Genomic DNA, 26,292 nt, shown 5'->3' with positions numbered 1-26,292 from the left:
ATTGGGTTTAAAATCCTCCCAATGACAGTATGTTTTTCATTAATGAAGTGAGCATATTACTTCAATTTTAATTTTGTAATGCCAGTTGTTTTCGGAGACATACACTATGTTAAACATTAAAATCACACTTGTTTGGCAATAGTATCCATAGGTTTGAATGTTCACAAGTTTCTGTTGAGAGTTTTTTATTCGGTGTTAGTGTGATTTGGATCTTATTCCTAACTACAAGCTTACATCTCGTGCAAGCCTCCATGATTAAAAAGGATCCTGCACGTAAAATAACACAACAGCCAACCGTTGTTAACTAACACAATGGAAAACACGTTTAGATATTTTACTAAGGAAGAACTAAAGCACAAGTATAGTCCGATTTAAGTGCATAGAGGAACTTCTTGTTTAGGCAGTATTAGAAGACGGAAGAAGTATATTAGAATTATATTCGAAAACTGTGACTTATATAAAACACATGGAATGCGAATGGTTCCATCTTAGCGTAATTGACACCCTCTCCGATTAAAATAAATACTTGTCCAAGAATGTTCATTTCAGTATGGCTTTTAAGGTCTTTCAGAAATTAAAGACTTTCATTATAAGTACAGAGCGAATACTTATCGTATTAATATCCCAAAATCCAACTTTCCCGTTGTTTGTAAAGATGAAAACGTTATTAAAATAAGCAGATTCTGCTACCTAATAGACCATTCTCCTCCTAATAAACTAATAGAATATCTAGTATTAATATGTCTTAGCATATAGCAAATATATAAATATGTACCTATTTTTTTAAAGTAGATTAATGAATAAAATCTTTGAATTAACTATTGCTACAATAATGTATCTAATATTGTAAGGAATATAATTGACTTCAAAAGAATTTATTTTAGAAGGGCTTCAGCATAACAATAGAGTTTGCATTATTCTATTGTTGATTTGGTAGAGAAATTGTGATTAATAATAGTATACAAACCCATGATTTTCTGTTAATTTACGATGGCTACATTTATTATCTGTAATAATTACACTTGGTGTATTATTGATGTCATTTTAATTACGTATTCTTTTTCTTTCACTTTTTAGTCTGCACAACAGATCAAGAGCCCCGATCCTCTCGATGTATTTACGGAATTGGATCCATTGGGAACAGGCAAAATCAAGCCGTACGTTGACAAGAAGGACTTCTTTCAAGATTTGAAAAATCCTCCGAAAAAGGTCTTAAAAGATCTAGTAGGGGAAAAGGACAAAACACCTGATGCGTCTACTCTTGGGGCCACAACAGCATTGGCTCCATTAGCAAAACCAGAAAGTGACATATCGTTGTTTCAAACCAACTTTGATACAGGTAGCAACCATCTAAACCTAGGTGGAGACACTAATGGTGTTTCCACTACTCAAAGCAGTGGTGTGTCTAGTTTTGTCCAATTGGATCTGTTAAAAAGTGGCGTTGCGACTCAGTCTAATGATGTGTTGTCTAGTACAGAGCCTACTAACACGTGTTCTTCCAGTATAGTGTTTACTACTACTTCTGCTACTGTTGTTAGTTCTAGTTCTACCACTACTGCTGCTAATGTAGTGTCTGTCACAAAATCGTTAGATAGTGATCCATTTGTAGAAACTGATCCATTTGTGAAAACTGATCCATTCGCTGATGAAGATATGAATGGAACTTTTCATATTTCTGCATTTCCACCTGTTGAGCGGGATCCTTTTGACACAAATTTTGCCGATTTTACCATGTTTGGATCGAAGAAATTAGAGGAGTCATTCATTAGTGAGAAAATTGATACTGAAATAAAGAAAACATCTTCGTCTCCTGAAGCTACAACTGTATCATCACAATCTCTTTATCACGGTCCGTTACGTGTTTCCCTTCCTCCTGAAAAGGGTTCCAAATCTGGTGCAGAAAGTCCCGTTCCTACTTTATTACCACCTCCGCCGTCATCGCGCCATTCATCAGCCAGAACATCGCCTAGTCCTCCTCCGCCTAGTATGACTGCAGGCGCTTCTGGTGATAGCAAGTCTGGAAGTAAATCGCCTCGCCTTCAGAAGCAAACTAACGTAGGTGATGTAGTGAAGCTACCTAGTCCAAAATACTCTCAAAAATCAAAGAAATTTGTAAAACAAATGACTATTGATGTATGCACCAAAAGCTCTGCATTTGACACGCAAACGTTTCCAGGCCTTAGCCCACCGCCAAGTGATTCCCGAATGAGATCAAGGCCATTAACTCCTCCTCGTTTAACGAAACAGAACACAATAGCATCAGGCACAAAATCTGACGGAATTGGATTACATCGTTTTGGGGAAGATAGTGTGTTTTCATTAACAGATAGCACGGAACATATTTTCTCAGCAAGCAAAACTAGATTGTCAAGCGAAGAATTTGGAGAATCAGCACCGGAACCTCCACCACGACCAGCAACAACTAAGCCTCCGCCATTACCTCCCAAACGACAGCAAACAGGTGTTATTTCGAAACCACCGCCAAGACCGCCACCAAACGATCATCCTCAGTATGATTATATAAATAATTATGAATCGTCATCACCGCCGTTTGGTTCGGATCTGAAAAGCCCTCCCATTCCTGTTCCTGCTCGACGCCCTAGGTACGGAGGTGACTTCGATGGCAGTGCGCCTCAGAGACCAAGAAGACAGCATTCCACTGCGATATCAGGGAAGCATGGCGGAGAAAATCATCCGTTCCCATTATTGCCACCGCCAAAATCTCAAAAAGCATCGTCACGTGCTGCTGCTGCAGCTGCCGCTACCACTAAAGTGGACCCTTTTGCAGATGACTTCCAACCAAAATCTGAACTTCCGGCTACTACAGTATCATCGTTGTTTCAGACAAGCAGTTCTGCGACTATTACAAGAGGACAAAAGAAGATAGCTAAATCATTGAACATTACACTTAGCCAACTGACCAAAATGAGTATTCCAGAATTGTCCAGTATGCTAAATATGTCTCCTGATCGTTTGTCAAAAATGACGCTTCAGGAACTCGCAGAATGTCTTTCGGAAGTCTCTCGTAAAGCGGAAAGTGGTCCTGAAGTTCTCCCATATGAGATTCCTATAGAAAGAAGTAGTATAACTTCAGTTACAGATAGTACCAGTGACAGGGAATTTCTTCGGAAAGATTCTGACTCGAGAGAGATTTCCGAAAGTGTTAGGCGAGAAAGATATGCCACCCTTAAAGAATCAATTGATGATGAATCATTCAAAGCTGATTTTGAAAGTAATTTTGGCAGCGATTCATTTGCCGATAAATCAGATGACGTGTTTCAAGAAGCTCCCTTTGACAAATATGCAGTTTTCCGAGAACTGGTTGAACAAGAAAAAGTACAGAGTACGGACGAGAAGCCGTCTGTTAGTGAAGATAGTGAAGCACTTCCTGTTTCTTCTGAAGAGACGAAGGACGAAACAGCGGCTGCTGGTATGGATCAAGAAGATAAATATGCTGCGTTACGTGAAATTTCTTTGACAGAAGTAAAAGAGAAGAGCGATGATGAAGGTGGTGAGGAGAAAGGTGTTGATGAAACAGATGCTAGTCCAGCGGATGAAAAGAAGCGTGAAGAAGAGGAAGAAAATGTGGATCTTCTGGTACTATCAAGGCAACAAAGTGAAGAGACTGAAGCCTCACCACCAGCTGAGGGTCCGGCGAAAGAACCACAAGCAATCATTGATAGTGTGATTCCTGAAGAAGATGCTGAGGAAGCTGAAGCAGAGGCGGAGCAGGCAAAGGAGAAAGAGGAATCAGTGAATGGAAGTCAGGAGGTAGTGAGATCAGAAGGCGAAGCTGAAGACAGGGTGAAGTCAGTAACCCCACCAGCTGATACACAGGCAAATGTGACATCATTACCCGAAACAGAAGCGTCACCTAAAGAGTCACCCAAAGAAGATGTAAAAGATAATGAAGAAGCTTCTGCTGAGAGTTGGGCTAAATTTGATGTCACTTTCGACACTGAGAAAAAGAATGGACCAGATGATGAAAGTGAAAAGGACAGTAAAGAAACTTCAAACGGTAAGGAAGAAACTGTACCTCAGTGGACAACTTCTGAAACAAAAGAAGAAAACATTCAGCCGTCTGGTACTTCCACTACATGGAAAGAGACTTTTGACGAAGAAAGTCCAGTATCAAGAGCTAAATTCGAGGCAAGAAGACGAAGAGCTCGACGAGAAGCTCCGTGGCGAGAGGATGATGATTTTGAGGAAGGTTGGGAGCCTGAAAGACGAGGTGATACCTGGGAGGAGCAACCTCGACGGGAGAATGGTTGGCGAGAAAGTGACCGGGAGTCTTATGAAGGTCCAGTTGAGAGAGTGTATCATGAAGAAGGCAGAAGCCGACGAAGGGAATCGCCGTGGAAGAGAGGTCAAAGATCACGAGAAGTATCACCGTGGAGTGAAAGGGAACTCGATAAATGGGAAGGACCAAAAAGATGGAAAGATGTTGATGAAGAGGAAGAAATGGAAGAGGAAGAAGAGATTGAATACGAAAGATCATGGAAGGTAAGACCCAAGAGAGGTTCCAGGGATGAAGGGCGAAGGCGTCGCAATCCATCATGGGAGGAAGAGAGACCAGAATATGACGAAAGAAGGAAGCGAAGAGTTTCCCCATGGGGTGAAGATAGAAGACATGAATACATGCCAGATGGCGACGTACGACATTGGAGTTATGGCCGTGGTGAAAGGCGAAGAAGAAATTGGGAGGAAGAATATAGAAGACGCGATACATCATGGGAACCAGAATTTGAAGATAGAGACTATAACTGGGGAGAAAAAGGTAGAAAAATGGGTGGACAAGGTAGATGGAAGCAAGATGGACATTATGGCTATTATAAAGATCGATCGCAAGAATCACCATGGGAAGATGAATACGGTGATCAAGAAGAATCTTTTGAGGGTTCTGGGCGATATCAATCTAGGAAAGCTATGTGGCAGAAACGACCGAGTATTCCTTCTGAAAGCAGAAAAAGTACAGAGAAATCTAGTGATGGATATATGTTTGGTGAAGAGTACCAAAAAGGAGATTACAAAACTCGGTCTGATAAGCATAATTTTCCGAGTCCGCGACAAGAAGTTCGAGAGCCATTTCCTGAAAGAAGATACCGTACTTCTAGTGGAGATCAAGTTCGACGAACGTGGAGAGATGATCATGGATTTAACTCCGACCAAGAACATGAATACTACTACGGTGGTAGGCATGAAAGGGAATTATCGTACGAACAGAGATCACGAACCCTTCACACAACACGAGCACAAAAATATAGAAAATCTTACGGACGACCTCCAAGCGCAGAGGGTTATCATGCGAGATCACCTTTTGATGACGATTTTGTGTCACAGTCAGGTGATACGGAGTTTTCTTTCGATTTTCCAGCTCAAGCATCTGATGCTTCTGATGGATCGAGAAAGAAGTCGCCGATGTCAAAGAAGCATTTCGGAATACAGACCTCGCCATTCTCACAAGGGGATGCCCATACAAAAAAGAAAGAGAGTCTTTCAGCGGAAACTGGTGCGAGATCTAAAGAGTACGTACCCAGTAGTCCACAAGATCAGTTAAAAAGTAAAGATTCTCCTACGTTGGGGGACGTTGGGAAGGGAAGGACGTCTAGGGGATCTAGTCGAAGGCAATCACCGTTTGAAGATGATTTTACTCCACCAGAAACGCGTCACGGGAGTGCCAGGCTTCAATCTAGTGTATCAAGTGATGTCAGTGATCATAGACGCTCTCCGTTTGACGACTTTAGAAGTAGTACTCGTGTCGAGAGTGTGGTAGAAGAAAACGTGTTCGATAGTGTTGCGGACCACAGAAATGGCAAAAGTTCCATGGTGAAATATGCTAGTGATGATGTTTTCTTGCCATCAGACAATGGTGTAGAAGGTGCAAATGTAAGTGGGGACAGCAGGTTCTCTGACTTAGACAATAGTGCGTTTCCTGACAATAGTGAAACAACAGTTACATCACATATATCGGACTCGAGACATTCTGAGAGGAAATCAAGCCCTTGGACTGAAGATAAATTTGATAAGCCCATGCCGTTAAAGTCGCGGTTTTCAAATTTGTTAAGGGCAGACTCCACCTCAAGCCTTCGGAAGTCAGAATCTGTAAATATATTTTGTCGTGATAGTGATCCTTTTGATGACGATTTCTTTAGTGAACCCACTATACCTTCAAAAGGGGACTCGTCTGGTGGAGCTCCTGTTAAAGATAAACCAAAGAATTCTAGTGATTCATTTGTGTGGACAGAACCTTTTGATACGTTCAACTTCCAAGAGGAGAAGTGAGGTATCAATTTTTTCTTCTTCTATATTTTGCTTAATGTTTTGTGTAACTTGTTTTGCATGCATTTTGTCGTATATATCTCTTTATATTGATATATGTTTTTAATGTGGGTTTAACGTATTGACATCCTAATTTTCTTCATAACAAATGTTTCTCTCTATATATTTGCTTTTATACAATTCAGTACATGAATAGCTTGCGTAACACAGTAGTTGGTTCCAGGAAACCTCTGTACTATGCAAAAGCTGCAGTGTTTGAGAGCTATTTACGGTGGGTTTAAATTGAATCTGTTCACAAAAATTTAAGATAAATAAGTGGCAAAATGAATATATATACCGGGTGTATAACAAGTCCGGAACCAGGAAAATCAGGATATGAAAAAATGGTAAGGGAGGAAAGTTGTTGGAAATATGTGGATTTCAATCTAAAACTGTGGAGATTTTTCAATAGTACCAGCCGCTTGGGCTCCACACTAGTAAGGCGTCCTATGTTAAATAAAACAGCAACGTTGCCAGCGCAGCAGGTTGTTCATTTGGGTCCTTACCGTAACAACAATCTTGCATTGTTGGGAAACTTATTTGAAGTGTTCTAAATGTGCTCGTCACTGTGTCATTTTTGCTTTTGTTTTTACATTCCGTTCGAACCGCCTGCTGAACAGGAAACGTAACTTTTTAATTTAACATAGGGCGCTTTACCAGTGTGGAACGAAAACGGCTGATGCAGTTGGAAAAATTACAACCATTTTAGATTGAAAACCACAACTTTCCTCTCTTTCTATTTTTCCGTACCTATGGCCCCGGACTTTTGATACACCAAGTTTATATATATGGTATTAGTCTTTCTCTATGTAATCACCATGCCTAGCGACACATGCCAGTGCTTCTTCACTTTTCGTAAGCCCATTTGGTAAAAATCTGCAGTTTGGCTTTGAAACCACAGTTCAACTTCAGAAATGACGTCATCCTTACTGTCAAAATGGCGTCCTCAGAGTGGATGCTGCGAAGAGAAAGCATTCACTTCGTGCTAGATCCGGCAAATATAGGGGTGGGATAATATTTCATATCCTGATTTTCTGCCTTCATCATGGATGCATGGGTGGAATAAACTGGTGTATTGTCTGCCATTTACAGCACTCCTTTCCTGACCAATCCATGATGTTTCTTCTTCAGTTTCTCTCGCAACTTAGGAGATAGAATTAATAGATACTAGTAACACTTTGCTTCCTTGTGGCAGGTAATCTGCCGTAATGATCCCTTCACAGACTCAGAAATGGAAAGCGTCATCTTGGCGGAAGACATCTGCACGAGTGTCTTTTTAGGGGTCGGCGAGGAAGTGTTTCCTCATTTCCTTTGTTTCTGGGTAGTAAAGATAAACCCAACTTTCATCCATTGTCACTAGTCAGCCGAAAAAGTCCTCTTCATCCACCTCACAGCGATACAACATTTCTCTTGCAGCGTCCTTGCTATTTCTTTTCTGGAAAGATATGACCAGTCGTGGCACCCACTGTGCTGGTGCTTTCTGAAGATGCAACTGATTGTGAATGATATTCCAGGCAGACTCAATAACACTTTCAGTGGTTATTCTCCTGTCTTCCATTATGATCTTCTCAGCTTTCTCCTTCAAGGCGGCATCATCAGTGAAAGATGGTCTTCCAGATCTAGAGGTGGCCAAAGTGGTCATTGTGTCCGGTTTGGAATCGCCGTTTCCACTTGGATACCATCTCATAGAATTACTTTCATCCCCATAGGCTTCTTTTATTTCATCGTGGATCTGTTTTGCTGATTTCCCCTGAAGATAAAGGAACTTAATGATGCTTCGTGCCTCAAGCTTCTCAATCATCGCACCTTCAGTAATTTATCTGCAAGAAAAGAAAGAAAGAGTTGTTCTAACGAGTCCATAATTTGCATGGTTAATACAAGGATCTAACTATTAAATGCATGCCCGAGAGGGTTCGTAGTTCGTCATCTTCTATGTGATGGTACGAACTTTTTGATACCCCCTCATACACTATTTCTTCAAGTGTAAATGAAAAACGAAATCTTGCGATTATGCTCAGTAGGCTAAAGGAAACGGATGGTTAACGAAAATATATAATTATAAAAGAATTGGTGGAATGAGAATGTGGGGGAAATGAAGTAATTCCGAAAATACTCAAGGGGGTGATGCTGTTCACCAGAAACTTAATGGGGTGAAATCTAAGCACAGACCCGATGCATCAAAACACTACAACTGAGCCACTGTGCTCCCATTTTTCAATTGGGTCAATCCATCTAAAGTGGTCAAAAATGGTGAAAATGGTTGCTCGACCTTCTCCAATTATAGACCGACCAAAATTATAGAAATTGGAATGTGATGAACCTTGTGTATGAGATCAATAACATCATTTACGTTGTCGCACACTATGTGATCAAAAGTATCCGGACACGTGGCTGAAAATGACTTACAATTTCGTGGCGTCCTCCATCGGTACTGCTGGAATTCAATATGGTATTGGCCCACCCTTAGTCTTGATGATAGCTTCCACTCTCGCAGGCATACTTTCAATCAGGTGCTGGAAGGTTTCTTGGGGAATGGCAGCCCATTCTTCACGAAGTGCTGAACTGAGGAGAAGTATCGATGTAGGTCGGTAAGGCCTGGCACGAAGTCGGCGTTCCAAAACATCCCAAATGTGTTCTATAGGATTCAGGTTAGGACTCTGTGGAGGCCAGTCCATTACAGAGATGTTATGGTCGTGTAACCTGTAGTATAAAAATAAATATCTCTTGCTCTTTGCGCCATGAGAGTGCCACACAAACCAACAAGGGGTGCAATCCTCCTCCAAGAAAAACACGACCATACCATAACACCACCACCTCCGAATTTTACTGTTAGCACTACATACGCCGGAAGATGACGTTCACCGGGCATTCGCCATACCCACACCCTGCCATCGGATCGCCACATTGTGTACCGTGATTCGTCGCACCACACAACGATTTTCCACAGTTCAATCGTCCAATGTTTACACTCCTAACACCAAGCGAAGCGTCGTTTGGCCTTTACCTGCGTGATGTGTGGCTTATGAGCAGCCGCTCGACCACGAAATCCAAATTTTCTCACCTCACGCCTAACTGTCATGGTACTTGAAGTGGATCCTGATGTAGTTTGGAATTCCTGTGTGATGGTCTGGATAGATGCCTGCCTATTACACTTTACGACCCTCTTCAACTGTCGGCGGTCTCTGTAAGTCAACAGACGAGGTCGGCCTGTAAGCTTTTGTGCTGTACGTGTTCCTTCACGTTTCCACTTCACTATCACATCAGACACAGTGGACCTAGGGATGTTTAGGAGTGTGGAAATCTCGCGTACAGACTTCTGACACAAGTGACACCCAATCACCTGACCACGTTCAAAGTCCGTGAGTTCCGCGGAGCGCCCCATTCTGCTTTCTCACGATGTCTAATCACTACTGAGGTCGCTGATAATGAGTAGCTGACAGCACAATGCACCTAATATAAAAAACTATGTTTTTAGGGTGTCCGGATACTTTTGATCACATAGTGTATGTACAAGTATTCCTGAATCTTGGCGGCCATCTTTGTTGTCGGTGGTCCCAATTTTTGTATTTGCATGCGTTTACGAATCAGACGAATGTACGTTACTCAGGACGTACGAATCAGACGGACACAAACAAAACGAATGTTTACAGAAGAGACTCAGGTACACGAAGAATATATACTCTTGCTTCTAAATAAATATGCAAGGTTGCAAACCAATACATGAAATCACCAGGAAAAGTACACTTTTAAAGGCGTTATATAGGATAGATAGATGTAACGCAACCTTGCGAACACATTAACTTCCATAACTGGGATTGGATTTCAATGACACTTTGCTGATACATTAGGTGCCTTAATACCGCGGTCCAGTTAGACGATGGGTGTCGCGGGTGCAAGGAGGAGCTAACCCCCTTTCCTACACAGACGTGGCAATGATTATGAAGCTAGAAAAACGGAACAATCGCCACTCGCAAGCTTTTGTACAACTGAACACAAACAAAGTGGGCCTAATTGGTGCACCATGTGTGGTTTTTAAGATCTAACATGAAACATATCCAAACATTTAATTTTGTCCGAGCTACGACCATCGTCACACACGTGCTTTCTTCGCGTTTTTACCATGTCCTCACTTTTTTCTCCATGTAATATCAATCATGATTTTTATGCAATAGTTTACTCACATACAAGATTACTTTGTGGCCTAAGCAGCAATTTTTAGCTCTTTGCCCTCCTGAGATGTTACGTCCCAAAAGTGACATCAAAATCACAAACTTTAACTTTCGGACCCCCATAAATCTACGGTGCCAGTAGTATCATAGGTGTAGATATTTCTGCCGATTCTTTACATGCAATAGAATTCAGCACAAAACTTATGAACCCCTACTTTATACCATTCCAAAATACAGCCCCTTTAAAAGTGTACTTAATTTTCTGTACTCTTCCTGGTGATTTCATGTATTGGTTTGCAACCCTGCATATTTATTTAGAAGCAAAAGTATATATTTGCCGTGTACCTGAGTCTCTCCTGTAAACATTCGTTTTTGTTAGGTGTTCATCTGATTCGTAAACGCTTGCAAATGCAAAAATTGGGACTCCACCAACAACAAAGATGGCCGCCATTCAGGAACATTTGTACATACGACAACGTGAATGATGTTCTTGACCTTCTCATACACAAGGTTCGTCACACTCAAATTTTTATAATTTTTCGAGATGGTCGAGCAATCTGCTCTGGATCACTTCGTATGAATTGACCCAATTGCAGTTCGTATCAATACAATTGTGTGTTCAAGCCAATAGTGGATTTGACTTATGCAATATTTCTATGTATACATGTGTACGTGCTATTTTCAGCTTTTTTTTTTTTTTTTTATGTATTGGCAAATCTCTTACCCATTCCTAAAATATGTGTAATAATAAAAGTTGCGTTATGCAAAGTATTCCTGTTCATAGTCTGGCTACTAGACTTGCCATTCTATCTTTTTGCAAATGAGTTCCCTTTCGTTTTAAGTTTAACGTTCCAGTTTTAAGTTTATGCTCCGAGACTAAGAGAGACGGGGATGATGATAATGAATGAAATGGTAGAATGTTAAAAATGGGAGGAAACGAGAGAACCAACGCACACGGTATTTGTCCTCCACGAAGCCCACTTTGCGCGAGCCAGGATCGAACCAGGAACATCGCTTAACAGAAGTGAGCACTCTGTCATTGAGCCATCGCAGTACCCAGTGATCATTCGTAGCCAAGTGGCCCATGCTTCCTCTGCGTTTAGTGCCGCCAGAGATCCCAATAGAATTCAAATTAGAGTAGTGGTTCGGATCCTCTTTAAGTCGTGAGTTCCTGTCTCATATAACTTCGGTGCTGAAAAGCTTTAACATCATCAATTAATATTGACAAAACATTTTACTTAAATCGATGAGGAAGGCCATGTTTGTAAAACACTGAATGTCAGACAACTTTGCGTGAACTAACGTTGTAAACACACAGCTTAGCAGGTGACTGATTATGATAATTGGTTGAAGAGTTATAATTGCACCAGAACTTCGGATAAAAGAATGACAAGAGAAAGCTTTTTTTTACGTGAGCTATTTTTTATCGATAACAATAAAAGAAAGAACATTTTCTATAAAATGCTAGAAATGAGATAAACATATTCAAAATATCTATCAGAACATGACATAATTAATTCATTACAAGTAGTAAATGCGTCACCGTCAGAAGTATATGTGTCACCGGCAGAAAAAGCAAACAACAATAGATACTCTGTAGTTAACTTTTTAATTTTTTTTTTACACATACTGTACCAGCGTTTTTTGACTGGTATCGCATCGCAGTTTCAGATTCAAAAACGGAAATGCGACACAAATTGAAAAAATTATCACAAATTGCGATGCAGCTTCGCATTTTTTCATTATTACTACGGAAGCTAAAAAAAAAGAAGAAAGCTAAAAAAATATTATTTCAAGAAACTTTTCTTTGAAGGGTCGGTTGTTGCAAGAAAAAATGTCTCGACTTCGGGTTACAAAACAGTTTTCCACTCTGTCTTTCTTTTCCCTTGTCGGTTCGTTGCTAGTAGGTCATCGTTCAAACCTTCTCAGATTTCGGATCATCCTATCCTTGTTTCGAGTGTGTAATAAAAAAAAAAAATGTCCCTTGAAGAAAAGGCCTTTTGCCAGCAGAGAAAAGTTCAAATTATATTGGACCTAGCCGATATATGGTGTAGTATGGATGGGGCTTGGATATGGTTAGTAAAACGCAGAAGTGCGAACAGTAGATGACTGAAATAGTAACAGTATCCTCCAGCGCTAAGAATCTAGAAAAATACACTCGTCTTTCTCTCTCTTTTTCGTTTCGCGTTAATTTGAAGTGATGATATATCGAATGATACACCGGGTGATCATTTACGCCCCTTGTAAAACCCTACACACGGTATTTGCAAGATTTCTCCTTGCGAGAGACGCCACGAACCTAACTCAAAAAACATCCCGACCAAAGGAACTCTCACTATATATATAATTATTTTATATTTATTCATTATAGTACAAAAAATGCGATACAAATTGAAATTTGTATCGCAATTTGCTACACAAAATATACATTTTTTTAAAAAAAAAAAAGAAGAAGGCTGTACTGTACATAAATAAATAATTTGTTTCAGCAGAATAAAAACCATCAATTACTATTGGCAACGACCAACATTCCCATTTAGCAAAAAAAAAAAAAAAAAAGTCCATTTTTCTCAATTTTCCGGTGAAGTACACATGAGAATTAACAAGGCTGTCATTTTGTTCAGCTGGATGTCATCTATTCATTGATATGTGTCTCACCCAGGGTTGGCAAAAACAATGGTTTTTATTGAAAAAACAAAAAAAAACTTTTTTTAAACAGGATTTTTGGTTTAAATAATTTGCTCTACGTATTCATATCATATATGGACAGAAATAAGTTTGTTTCGCCTTGGTGTTATTATGTAACAACCGGGTTATGCTGGAAGGGGTCACATAAGCTTAAAGCGGAATCCAAACCGCTTCTCAACTTACATCCAAGAAAAACTGTCCTCCATTTGAACTCGGAACCAGGACTGATTGGCCACAAATGCGATACGTCTGCCGACTCACTCACGGAGGACTCCTGATAAAAATACGTTGTACTGATCTTTACGTAGGCCTACTTGTTAACATAATTGTCAAGAGTCATTTCAGAAGAACAACAAAATAAACAGTTGCAGAACATTTAACATTACATATGGACAATTTCAAAGTACTACAGAGTACAGAAAAACTAATTCAGTCCAAGTTAGTTAACAGTGACTTCTGTTAGTTCAAGTTAAAAAAATACAACGACTTAATTTGCATATCAGTAAGAAAAGTGAATAAAAATACAAATTATTTGAGTCCACTTTGCCTCAGACACATTTATACATAAATAGATACCAAAGATACTTCTCATTTCACTAAATGCCTCTCGTGGGGTTTGTATGACCCCCCCCCCCCCCTTCATACACACGCACAAAAGTACGGCATTTCGATGTATTTTATCAATAGTAAACATTATTGAAACGAAACAATATTTAGAATTTTTCTTTAATTGCAATTACATAACAACAATAACAAACTATAAACAATCACAAAAGAAACATTCATAAATTGATAAAAAAACGAAAAAAACAAAAGTTGCTTTTGTAGTATAATCTTTTTGAGTAATAAATGGGGAATTTAGGTCTGAATATAATACGAATAATATACGGAAGTGAAACGTGATAACCCACAAATATGTGTTTATAAAGATTTTACAAACACTTACACGTTTACGAACATTTTTCGTTACCAGCTGGTTTAAACCAGCCAACCCTAGTCTTACCTTTAACGAAACAAATATAGGGTGGCCCAAAAGTAGGTATACAGTCCCGTGCTGGTCAGCTCACTGCATTTTATATAATTTCTTATTGTTATCAAACAGGTAGACCTACTTTCATTATTATTTGTTCCTAACGTCATTTTACTTATAACTTAAGCCCAAAGCAGTCAAAGCAAATAAATCCATAAATTAGAATATTATACTTGATCAATGCAGGGGTGTATACCTACTTTTAGGCCACCTTGTATTAAAGAGTTAATCATAATTTCGGGTTAAATCTCAATAACCATACTATATTCTGTCATGAGCTATGAGATAACGAAAAGGTTGATGACAGTTTACTCCATTATCAGTTTTATCTTAAAATGATTGATATGGTTATCGTACAGTATAAATATTTAAGTTTTTTTAAAAAAAAAAAAAGCTCACCGAGCGAAGTAGCTCAAGTGGTGGAGCGTTGGCTTCGCATTCGGGAGGCCGTGGGTTCGATTCCCGCTGCCGGCCATCCTGACGGGTTTTCCAGGGTTTCCCTCAGTCCTGCCAGGCAAATGCCGGGATGGTACCTACTAAAACGCCTTGGCCGATACCTTCCCAAATCCTTTCCATTGTTGTTGTTGTTAGATATCCAGTGTAAAATGGCCTTTAAGCTGTATCTGGTGATTGTTAAATAAAATAAAATAAATTCGTCTTCCTTGGCTTTCTCGAGAAACACATGAGGATTTACTCAGCCATCTTATTGTATGCAACTCAGTAAAATCTAACGATTGGTATATGTCGCATCTTTGGATATATCTATATTCGTTAAACGCTAATATTGTAGAATTACTTTTATTATGTTACACTAAAGTTCCGTTTAACCAACGATGCTTCGTTTGAATGAAAATACGGTTAAACCGGAATAAAAGTTCTTTGGTATATATATATTTCAACTGGCAGGCATTTCTTGACCTCTTACAGTACAGTCAACATGGACGGGGATGAGGAAGTGGGTGAATGCAGCCAACACATCGGAACAATGAAGTTACTCTAAAAGTTACTCCTTGACAAATAACTGTTATACCAAAACAGATAAAATACTCATTATTTCTACTTTAATTCGCACACGAGTAAAAACTTTAAAAAAAAAAAGAAAAAAGAAAAAAGAGATTCGGTTAAACAGGACTGTAGTGTGCGCGTCTAATCTTAAACGATAATTATGCCTGTTGTGCTGTATGTTTGCGAAACATTGTCGCCTGCTTTGAAGGAAGAACGCAGACCTTAAATATTCGAAAATAAAATCCTGAGTTGAATATTCGGACCCAAGAGGGACGAAAATGGAGAATAGCGGAAACTTCATAACGAGGAATTGCATAATTTATGCCGTTTACCTAACATTGGTAGGGTCGTTAAATCTAGACTCATGTAGGCAGGGTATGTTGCCAAAAGTAGAAGAAGTAGGAACTGATTTAGAATTTTAACCAGAAACCCAATGGGAAAATGACCATTAGAAAGACCTAGACCTAAATGGGAGGACAGTATTAAAGTATATCACTGTAATAGGAATACAAAGTAGAAACCGGACCCAGTTGACTAAGGACAAGGTGCCTTTATTGTAGAATTATGTAGGAAATTTTCTTGATTGTATTGTTATCAGCAATAATAATAATAAAGTTCGACTCAATAATTGACCAGATCCTGCAGCAGTTCTCCCCTACATATAGCTAACTGTTAAAAAAGAAGCACATATATATAGTTGTTATGTTGAAATTAGTGCAATCTTTTTTTGGTAAGGGGACAGAGGTTATGATATTTACTCAGCAATCAGAAGCGTTGACGGACCTTTGTGAAATATTTCTGAGCTTACTCTGCGTTTTGAATCACATACCACTTGCTATTAGTTCCATTGCTATTTTTTCTTTAACTTTTCTGTACCGCTTCCATTTAACGTTTTCTTGTTCGGGACACAAGTAATAAATACAGTTATTATATCAAATAGGACAAAAGAATAGCTATAATTTTCGAACCCACAAAAATAGTTGAATTAATCATGTAAGTTGGTGGAAGTTCAAAAAAAAAAAAAAACTTATTCCCACAAAAGCAAAAGCTTGGATAGGAATTCCTTACTTTCCACAATTATTGACAAAAATTCAACGTATTCCCAAAAAGTTTAGAAAAGCATCTCATCGGCTTTAAAAGATTATTTTGTTGATCCACGAAATAAAGCAGATACTTATTGTGCTCAGTGTGGTCATAGGTCAAATCAGGCGCAATATTAACACCCGAATTAAATAACACATTAGACAATCAAAAAATTCACAAAGAGAGGGCTTGTTGGGATTGCCACTTCACCTGAAGCAACATACAATAACATAAAATATGTTAATGTAATAGGTTCAGGAGATGATAGGAGAACAGTAGAAATAAATGCAGAGATCTTATTAAACGCTTGCAGGGACATGGATTTAGAAGTAAATGCAGAGAAAACTAAATACATGGAAGTGCGTCGGGACCGTAATACGGCAAATTGTGGAGGCGTTAAAATATTAAATAATGCTTTTGATAAAGTGGATACTTTCAAATATTTAGGATCAATATTAACAGACGAAAATCATATTCACGAAGAAATTAAATGTCGACTAAAAGCAGGGAATTCGTGTTACTATTCGGTTGAAAATCTCTTGTCGTCGCGAATTCTGTCGAGGAATTTGAAGCTTAAAATATATAAAACGATAATCATGCCTATTGTTCTGTATGGTTGTGAAACGTGGTCGCTTACTCTGAGGGAAGAACATAGACTGAAAGTATTTGAGAACAGGATCCTGAGAAGAACGAGAATGGGGAATGGCGGAAGCTTCATAACGAGGAACTACATAGTTTATACGGTTTACCCAACATTGTTAGGGTCGTCAAGTCTAGGAGGCTTAGGTAGGCAGGTCATGTAGCTAGAATGGAAGAAAGTAGAAACGCTTTCAAAGTCTTGACTGGTAGACCCATAGGAAAACGACCATTAGGAAGACCTAGGCGCAGATGGGAGGACAATATTAAGATGGATCTCGCAGAGATAGGAATACAAAGTAGAAACTGGTTGCAATTAGCTAAGGATAGAAGTCAGTGGAGAGCTTTTGTGAACGCGGCACTGAACCTCCGGGTTCCATAGGCCATAGAGTTAGTTAGTTTAGTTAATAGGTTCAGGAAAAACAAGAAAGAAAAAAAAAGAGAAAGATTAAAGAACCATTCTTTATTTAAATATGAACCGACTTTAAATCTGGATTCTGGCAACAGTGACGTAGCATAGACACCACGCTTCTTTCAAGCTCAACTCTTTTTTTTTATTTCTTCTTTTTTTCTTTCTTCCACTGTGGTCTGATCGTTTCTTTTAGTAACAATTTTATATAACGTTCATTTGATGTTATGTATTTTTGTTCCCATACCATAATATATCTTATCCATTATCCTTGTTATCTTAACATTAAAGATGGAACTAGCTTGTTGTTCCGATACGTCTGGAGAATATTTAGTTTTCCCACGGGAGGATAAATTTGTAAATGACCAATTTATCGTTAATTTGAATCATCCTCTCATGCACCTACTTAAGTTTATAGTTTACCTCTGTTTTAATTCCATTATTATTTTTTTTTCTCAGTATCACATATTTTTCCACGTTCCGTTATCACCGATGTGCTAGCTTCATTATTACAGTCAATTTCTTTTTGAACTTGTGGCTTGCAAAACTTCATAGTTGCTACGAGTATTAGTCTGATACCTTGCTGAACCTATAAGTTCTTTCGATTACTGATATCCGATTTTTCTGTCGTTTAAGACGTATTTTCTTTTTTATTATACCTAAAGCGTCTTTGCCATATCGGGGCCGCGGTGGCTCAGTGATAGAGCGTTCATGGGGTCCTTAGTTCGATCCCAACTCGTGCCAAGTGAGCTTTGTGGTGGACAAACACCGTGTGCGTGGGTTTCTGGGGTTCTCCCGTTTCCTCCCACTTTCTTCTTTCCACCATTTCATTCATTTCTCATCATCACCGTCTGCTTTACCCTAGCCGGCATGACATGGGACGTAAAACTTAAAAATTTCATTTTTTTGCCATATCGTCTTTATATCAATATTGTGATTCAGGATATATTCTGCTTGTCTGTGCGGTCTGATAAATAAGATGTTGAAAGAAGTAGTCTTATTAAAGTTGATTTTCTGAAAGGAAGTGGTATTATCGTTATCATATTTAGCTTTAAACGCCACTGGTTCGTTAGCCACTTCTGTTGGCGCATATCACGTACTCCACCATTCTTGTATGTTTACGGTATCATTTTTTGGTGATGACAAGCACTGGTGTTCACAGAGTGAAGTGGTTTAATAAGTGGACTGCGATTTAATTAATTATTTCGTTGGTTATTTACCAATAGTGGTTTTTAAGAACGTGCTGACACATCTATGAAAACTCACAGTAATGATGTGTCTGCATTTCAATTCTAAATAACGTTTTCGTATTTGTTTCTTATCTTGTATATTTATTTTTATTTTTTGTAGTTGTATTATTTTGATTATATGTTTGCATGTGAAAATTTATGTGTACAGCAGGCACGTAGCCAAGGGGGTCCGGACCCCCCTTCGAAACCAGAATTGAAATATTTAAAGAAGGATGAAACAAAAAGAAACGAGAAAAAGGAGGATCAGCGTTAAAAATAAAAGTGTATAGCAAGCTTTTGGTTATTCTTTTTTATGAGAAGATATGTATTACTTGGAATACATGATGACGAATGAGCGGGATACCGTGAAAATGTCAGGGAATTTGAAATTTCTAGAAAAATTACGGAATTCTCAGAATTTCTCCTACTAGTCAGGGAAATTTCAAGCTTTCGAAAGCATAGTACCGTTCTGTAACAGTGTGGACATTTTTAATCATAATTTTTCATCATCGTTTCTCTGCATTATCAAACATGTTGTTTCAGAAACAGTTTTCTACTGCTCCTTTAACGCAGATATTGTAAAATATTTTACAAGTCATTATTGAATATGTACTTTTGATATTAGTGGATGTGTACTTTTTATAATAGTTGAGGTCACAATGAAAGGAAAATTGTTATATTTGGATGAACAAAGGAAGGAACGTAAATATTGTAAAACCTTTTTCAATGCTTTATTTTATTCTTTTACTCTAGATTTTTTCATAGTTTGTTATTAAAACACCTACTAACATATCCTCATTGTATTGTCCTAACAAACACTATATGTTGCCACTAAAATGGTTTAGATTGATCGAGCTCCTGGTGTGATAACCACAGTATTCATGTCACTCCCCACCCCCACCCCCGCTATTACGAAATTGTGGCTATACAAACCAATATATGTTGCCAGTAAAATAGTTTAGAATGATCGAGGCCCTGGTATGATGACTATAGTATGACCCCCCCCCCCCCTTTTACGAAATCATGGCTACGTGCCTGTGTACAGATTAGTGAAATATTTTGGTATTGAGTAAAATTACTGAATAGAATGTTGTAAAACTTGCTGTGAAAATGTTATCTTAGTAATTTCATTCTTTAGGTTAAAGGAAGGTAGTTAAATACAGGGTGGTTCAAGAAGAACGGGAAATTTCGAAAATTAAATAATTTCATGAAAACAAATTTTCTAGACAATAATTTATCCCATTTAATAGTAAAAATAATGCCATTTTAGAATACATACAGTACAATTTTAGTAACAGGTGGCCACTGGCTAACTGGTCACTGGTTTGATCAGTGGCCAACGGGTACTGTTTGGTACCAAGATGATCACCATCCTCTTAGGTATTGATCAACACCAATATCATTTATTGGCCAAAAAGATTCAGTTTTCGGGAGATTTAAGAAACCATATCTCGGGAACGGTTAGTCATAGAGAGATGATATTGGAGTTGACCAACACCTAAGAGGAGTAGCGTACACAGGAATTTATTTCGGGGGGTGTCCAAACTCAATATTTTGTATCAAAATTCCTAAAATTGCCCCTAAAATTAGGCTAAATTTGCATAAAAGTCGAAATTTCGGGGAGTCCGAACCCCCAGGACCCACCCCCTGCATACGTCCATTAATGAGATAATTTCTTTTTTTTTTTTAAAAAAAAAACTTCGTTTTTATGAAATTATTTCATTTTCAAAATTTCTCGTTTTTTTAAATCACCCTGTATTTACTACAAATTTAGCTCGACTGAAAGTAATTAAGCTTTTATGTAATCATCATTAAGTGTTCTACCGTCATTGGCAAATTACTTCTGCAAATTTAGAAGCTTTCATGGACTCTCCGCTAAACCTTTACAATCATATATTTTAAACATTTTATCTTACCAATGTAGCTTCACTGGAAGTAAGCAATAACTTTCATGTATTAAATCATTTTTCATACAAGTTTTAACTAGGCTGGAAGTAGTTATGCCTTTACTTTAGACATCCATTAAATCATTTTTCTTATAAATTTAGTCTGACTAACAATAATTTGAAAGTAAGGAACACATATTGTAACTGACCTTGATAATAGGTATTTCATTTTCTTATATCTCTAGAAGGAAAAAAAGAACTAATCAAACCTACTTCGTAACACACATCTTAAGGTCAGTGTAAAATTTGATTGACTAAAAATAGTTTGAGTACGGTAGTTGAATCCTTACTATTTTATGGTCTTAATCATAACTAGTACATTTTAGTAATGTTTTATATACGTATTTAACTTATAGTGATACAAATTTCATGGTTAGTGATTGTTTTCGTATTATTATTTTTCAGATTTTTCTAGTCTGTTGTGACAAGTAGGAAGATGTACTGTGATTGCTGTTGTGACAAGTAGGAGAGATTTTTTTTCCTTTCCTTCCTGTGATTGCATATTACAATTTGTGCCACTACACAATATAATTCATTGCTGCCGGGTATGAACTTTCTTTGGTCTCTTCATCAAGGTGCCATGGTGTATGAACATGAAAATATGCGTTTCATTTCAAGATCTACAACTGTAAACTCCAAACTTGCTCATGAAGTTATCCATGTTGTTGGCTCCTCTATCTGTTTGAATATTTCTTAATGCCTGTGAAGTAAAGTTGACAACTCTTTTCTACCCTTTCTTATCATTCCATAATGAAATGTGTTTTCTACAGTTGTTGCAATTGTTACAGGTATTCGTGGCACCGTGGAGGTAATGTTTGTCAATCACTGCAATTCTTGGTCCACAAATTTTAAGTTCTGCCAATGAGTATAATGGTAGTTCAGGATCCAAACTATATTAATTATAACATTCCAGATATATATATATATATACAGGTCATACACAAATCTTTTATTTTTAGCGTATACAGTACCTCCAGTAGTGCCTATATGCGTATGTGATATTGTGCAAAGTAGATTGTAATACGCGAATCTTGCCGTAACTGTATGATTTACCTATGTTTGAAAGTATGTGGAAACAATTCTCTACGCATAATAATAATTATTATTATAAATGCTTATGTGAGGAATCTCATTTTAGATACTTTTTTTTTCTTTTCATAATACGATTTTTGCTTTTTGTTTGTTATATTTCAAATACATTTCAAACTTGTTTTTCTTTTACTCGTACATTGTATTTACTTGTGAATCAATTACATTTTCTAAACAAGCTAAAGCTTGGGTTACGCGAAACAAAGTTTAAATAATTCCTTAATAAAGATCAGAAATAGTAATGTGATAATGAGACAGTACAATATAACTTTGTCTCTTTTATATATTATGAAGTAGTTTTCTATTTGCTTTTGTGTTTTCTAAAACAGAATGTCACTGTATCTAATAAATATAGCATCTTTTGAAGTATGTATTTCAAGTTATGTTGAATATAAATACTCAAGTTACCAGTATTTGGCATTTTATATCTATTCTGGCAGTTCTCCTTTAACAGAAAGAAAAGATGTTTAAAAGCTTTAATAAATATCTCATTACCTGTCTTTCGTCCTGTTTTTTCCCAGGGGAGAGTGGGATGCAGTTTCTGTAAATTTTCATTTTTGTTATTAAAAAATAAATTCTATCATATATATGTATATATATTTATTAGATCTGTTTAAAGCATCACTTGAATGCATACCGAGCTCGCCATGACAACAATAAAAAGGATATTAATTTTATGAATGTGTAAGCCATTGGCTTATTTTTACATTGCAATAAAAGAAAAGGATGTTTGTGTGTGTGTTTATGTGTGTATGTATGTTTGTGTGTATGAGCATGTATATTGTAATGTTTGTATGTTATTCGTTGAATAGAACTTTTTCTAAAAATAAAAAAGGAAGAACAGTGATCATGTTAATTGGTAAGCAAATCATTTTTGATATGCTAATTGTATATAATGTACTCAGTTGTTAATAAGCGAATGAAATTAGTTGTACTCTATGAACAATGAATATAAGTTTGTTGAAAATTACATTTCGTTAACCCGTTGGCAAGCAAGTATATCAACAAATCCCTTACTACTTTTTCACCACACGATAGATCACTTCTTGAGCTACAAAACGCTATTAGACGTGTCATGTCATCTCTTGGCAAAACCCTTCAATGGAAAGAAACACTCACACTGACTCAGATTTTCTGGTAGGCAGTTGTAAATAAACCGACCTTGTAAGTGCAGTGGACTGTCAGGTAGTTATACATAGTAATGGGTTAATGTCGTGTCAGCATCATAAACATTCCAAGTTCCTATTTGGAAGATGAAGTTGTTCTTATGTACGAGTACGTGCCAGTGTTCTCACATTATGCATTAAGATTTGTTTGAAGGTCAAAAGTAATTTCAAATGGTATTTATGTTGTTTTGATTTGTTGTTTGCATACATTTTTCTTTATTTCTTGTGTTTTTTCTTATTGTACATATACGTGATTTTCTTATTCAGTTTTCAAGCTGCAGTCATTTTACCCTTATATAGTTTTATGTTGGTGAATTATTTAGAATTATTTATAAGACCAATACAGAATCACGTATTTATGTGATCCTATCTAATACCTAGATTTTTAAAAGTATTTGTTCCTATTTTAATTTGTTAATCATATTTTATAAATTGACGTTTGATGTAACAAAATACTTGTAATCTAGTTTGATACACTCTTTACTATATGCTCCAAAAGATAAAGCGTAAAAAGAGAGAGTCATCTTATTCAATAAAAATGAATTAATTGAATGGATATATTATATTATGATTTTTCAGTTCCTCCTGTGATTTGTGTATATATGAAGACGTGCAATACAAGACCATATTCAGTATATCTAAATTTATATACTAATAGAAATACATCATCATCCTCAGTTTGAAGGAAAGGAATCTAATAATACGTACAATCTCTGTCTCTGTTTTTTAAATTTATTTATTTATTTTGTCTCATTGATTTTTCAAATTCATTGTGATAAAATCTCATGCAAAATTTACATAAGAAACCAGATATATTAATACAATATTCATAGTTCAGTAATGAAAGTTTTTATTTTGGCTTGTACCTTTCTTCAAAAACCAACTCATAAGCCTGCCTTTTCAACCATATTTAGAGAATGTTCTGTAGTTGTGTATCTTAAATATTCTCATCATGTTCTGCGTAGATGAACGATCAAAAACTCTTTACGTGAACTAATAAATAGTATGTATGGGTTTGTTATTTTGATGTAACAGAGAGAAGACATAACTGTTGAGCAAAAAGTGCTTTTTAAATACGTATGCGTATGTTTGAATGTGTAGAAAAACATCAGATTCTGATATAGAGAAATAAGTTAAAAAATGTTTGTTGTGGCGAGATATGATAGTTTTGGTAAATAAATACTATAGCTGTTTAGGATCGTAAAGGCGAATTTGTCCTTATAAATGCTATATTGCCAAAAAGCAGCTTTGAATATTTAGGATTTTACAATAACGAAGTATGGCTGCATGCAGCTTTCGTTCAATGTTAATGATAACTCAACATGTCACTACAACATTATATTAACAACATAGCTTTATCCATCTAACTATGCCGTGGATTCCACGAACCGTGGAAAATATTGGGAGAGTTGGAAACGCGACACATGTTTCTATAAGTGATTACTACAACAAATAGTCTTGAATAGGATGTCTTTTAGAACGCACCAATCTCTTTCGATGTTCTTAACAAAAGATCAATAAATAGATAACGCTGAATTCCAGCCGCAAACCAGATCCATTCTCTTCATCCATCGTTTTAGAGATACAGCTTTTGTTTCTGGAACCTGACAAACTTATGTATGCTGAAATACACCATATTCAAATCTCGTGTAGCAGTTAGTTGTGGAGGCATATGCTGTGATTCGAAATCCCCCCCCCCTTTTATATATATATATATATATAAAAGGAAGAAGTCCATGGCACAGACACCATGTGATGCTAATGTAATGTTAAACACTTATTACAAAGATAAGTATGCAAACACAAGTGGCTATAAATATGTACGCACGTATGAACATTTTATCAGTTAATACCTTCTCTCTGTTATATGCGGATAACAAAAGGCATGCAGCGTATTACTTCATGACATTTTGGATAGTTTTTCAATACGAAATGTTGCTCACATATTTGAGGTACACATATCGGGACATTCTGTGTAATTAACAAAAGCAGTTTCGTTGCTGTTTGTGTCATCTTATTATTTTTAATTAATTAACTAATGAATGCGACAGCATTATAGTGTTTGTGATTCTCTATTGGTTCAAACCATGGAATTCTATACAATAAATCTTTTTCTTAACTATGGGATTTGACCTAGGTTACAATTTTATAACGATCAAGTAATTGTAATTTAATAGGCAAATGCATAATTATAAATTATGATAATGTATAAGATAGCATGGAGTATCTGTAATGTTTTTCATCCTACCTATGACAAGTCTTTCTGTCATGAATGTAACGCTATATGTATATATATACATATTATATATATATTGAGTTGTTTATAAGTCACTATTGTACCCTCGTTGTAAGCATGATAGCACATACAGTGCAATAATAAGTTGTCTATTTTGCTGCTTAACTTTCCCCGTGTTCTTGACAGCAAAACTGCATACACTTTTTTTTTAATGGAAAATATTTAGTTTCCAAAATAATAAAACAAAAGTTATATATCAGCTTTGGCATACTGTATGTTTTCACAAAAGTAAAGTTTGAAATCATAAAGTAGCAATCTATGCTTTATTATGATTTTTTAAATAAAATTTTATACAAATCTATATATATATATATATATAAAATTATATTATGGAAAAGACTACTAGAATATAGACTATATTGTTTTTGTCACAATAAAAATATGTGTACATATATATTAAGACTAAATGTCCAAGAAATGAACGTTTAACAATTTTTTTTATATATAATATATTTTGTTTGTTGTGCCATAGCTCAAGTGCCATTATAATGACTCTGGTAGAACATCAAAGTCATATGTGTAAGTGTATGTATAAATAAAAATTCTTAATATATATATACAGTATATACATATACAGAAATATTTCTTAAAAAGAATAAAATGTTTTGTAACATCTATTTATCAAAGATTCTTACAATTTACTGCTTAACAGACGTAAATTAAAAATGCATTCTTCAAATGAAATGGAACATATGCATATATATATATATATACTATCTGCTACCTGTCACAACCAATAAACACATTTAATATTAAAGAATAATGTTGAATTTATTTCTAAACTGCCCAGTACTTCTCTTAGCATTTGGTGACTCAATTACAGTTAAAAGTTTCTGATGGGTTACAAGTGAAGATTTTTTTTTTCTTTATCATCCCGGTGGATGCTTATATACGTGTATAAAAGATCTCGAGCCCACTTCAGCAACTGTTTTTTCTTATAAAAGTAATTAACTTCTGTTAAATGAAGTATAAAAGATCTCGAGCCCACTTTAGCAACTGTTTTTTCTTATAAAAGTAATTAACTTCTGTTAAATGAAGTATAAAAGATCTCGAGCCCACTTTAGCAACTGTTTTTTCTTATAAAAGTAATTAACTTCTGTTAAATGAAGTATAAAAGATCTCGAGCCCACTTTAGCAACTGTTTTTTTCTTATAAAAGTAATTAACTTCTGTTAAATGAAGTATAAAAGATCTCGAGCCCACTTTAGCAACTGTTTTTTCTTATAAAA

General features: G+C 36.5%; 1 protein-coding gene across 4 annotated transcripts in view; it reads left to right on the top strand.

Moving 5' to 3' along the window:
- Nucleotides 1-25,827, top strand: part of Dab (DAB adaptor protein) — a 172,962-nt gene extending 147,135 nt beyond the window's left edge. For all 4 annotated transcript variants that reach the window (XM_081742583.1, XM_081742585.1, XM_081742587.1 and 1 more), the window contains 2 exons: nucleotides 1,078-6,283; nucleotides 20,919-25,827. In XM_081742583.1, the coding sequence (XP_081598709.1) occupies nucleotides 1,078-6,282 (5,205 nt within the window). In that variant the 3' untranslated portion in view covers nucleotide 6,283; nucleotides 20,919-25,827. The remainder of the gene's footprint in view (nucleotides 1-1,077; nucleotides 6,284-20,918) is intronic.
- Nucleotides 25,828-26,292: the final 465 nt, after the last annotated feature.

The sequence above is a fragment of the Thermobia domestica genome, chromosome 16 (assembly GCF_964235325.1).
Source record: "Thermobia domestica chromosome 16, izTheDome1.hap1.1, whole genome shotgun sequence".
NCBI classification, from domain to species: Eukaryota; Metazoa; Arthropoda; class Insecta; order Zygentoma; family Lepismatidae; genus Thermobia; species Thermobia domestica.
Note: the sequence above shows the minus strand (reverse complement) of the source record. Positions and strands in the feature narration are given on the sequence as shown.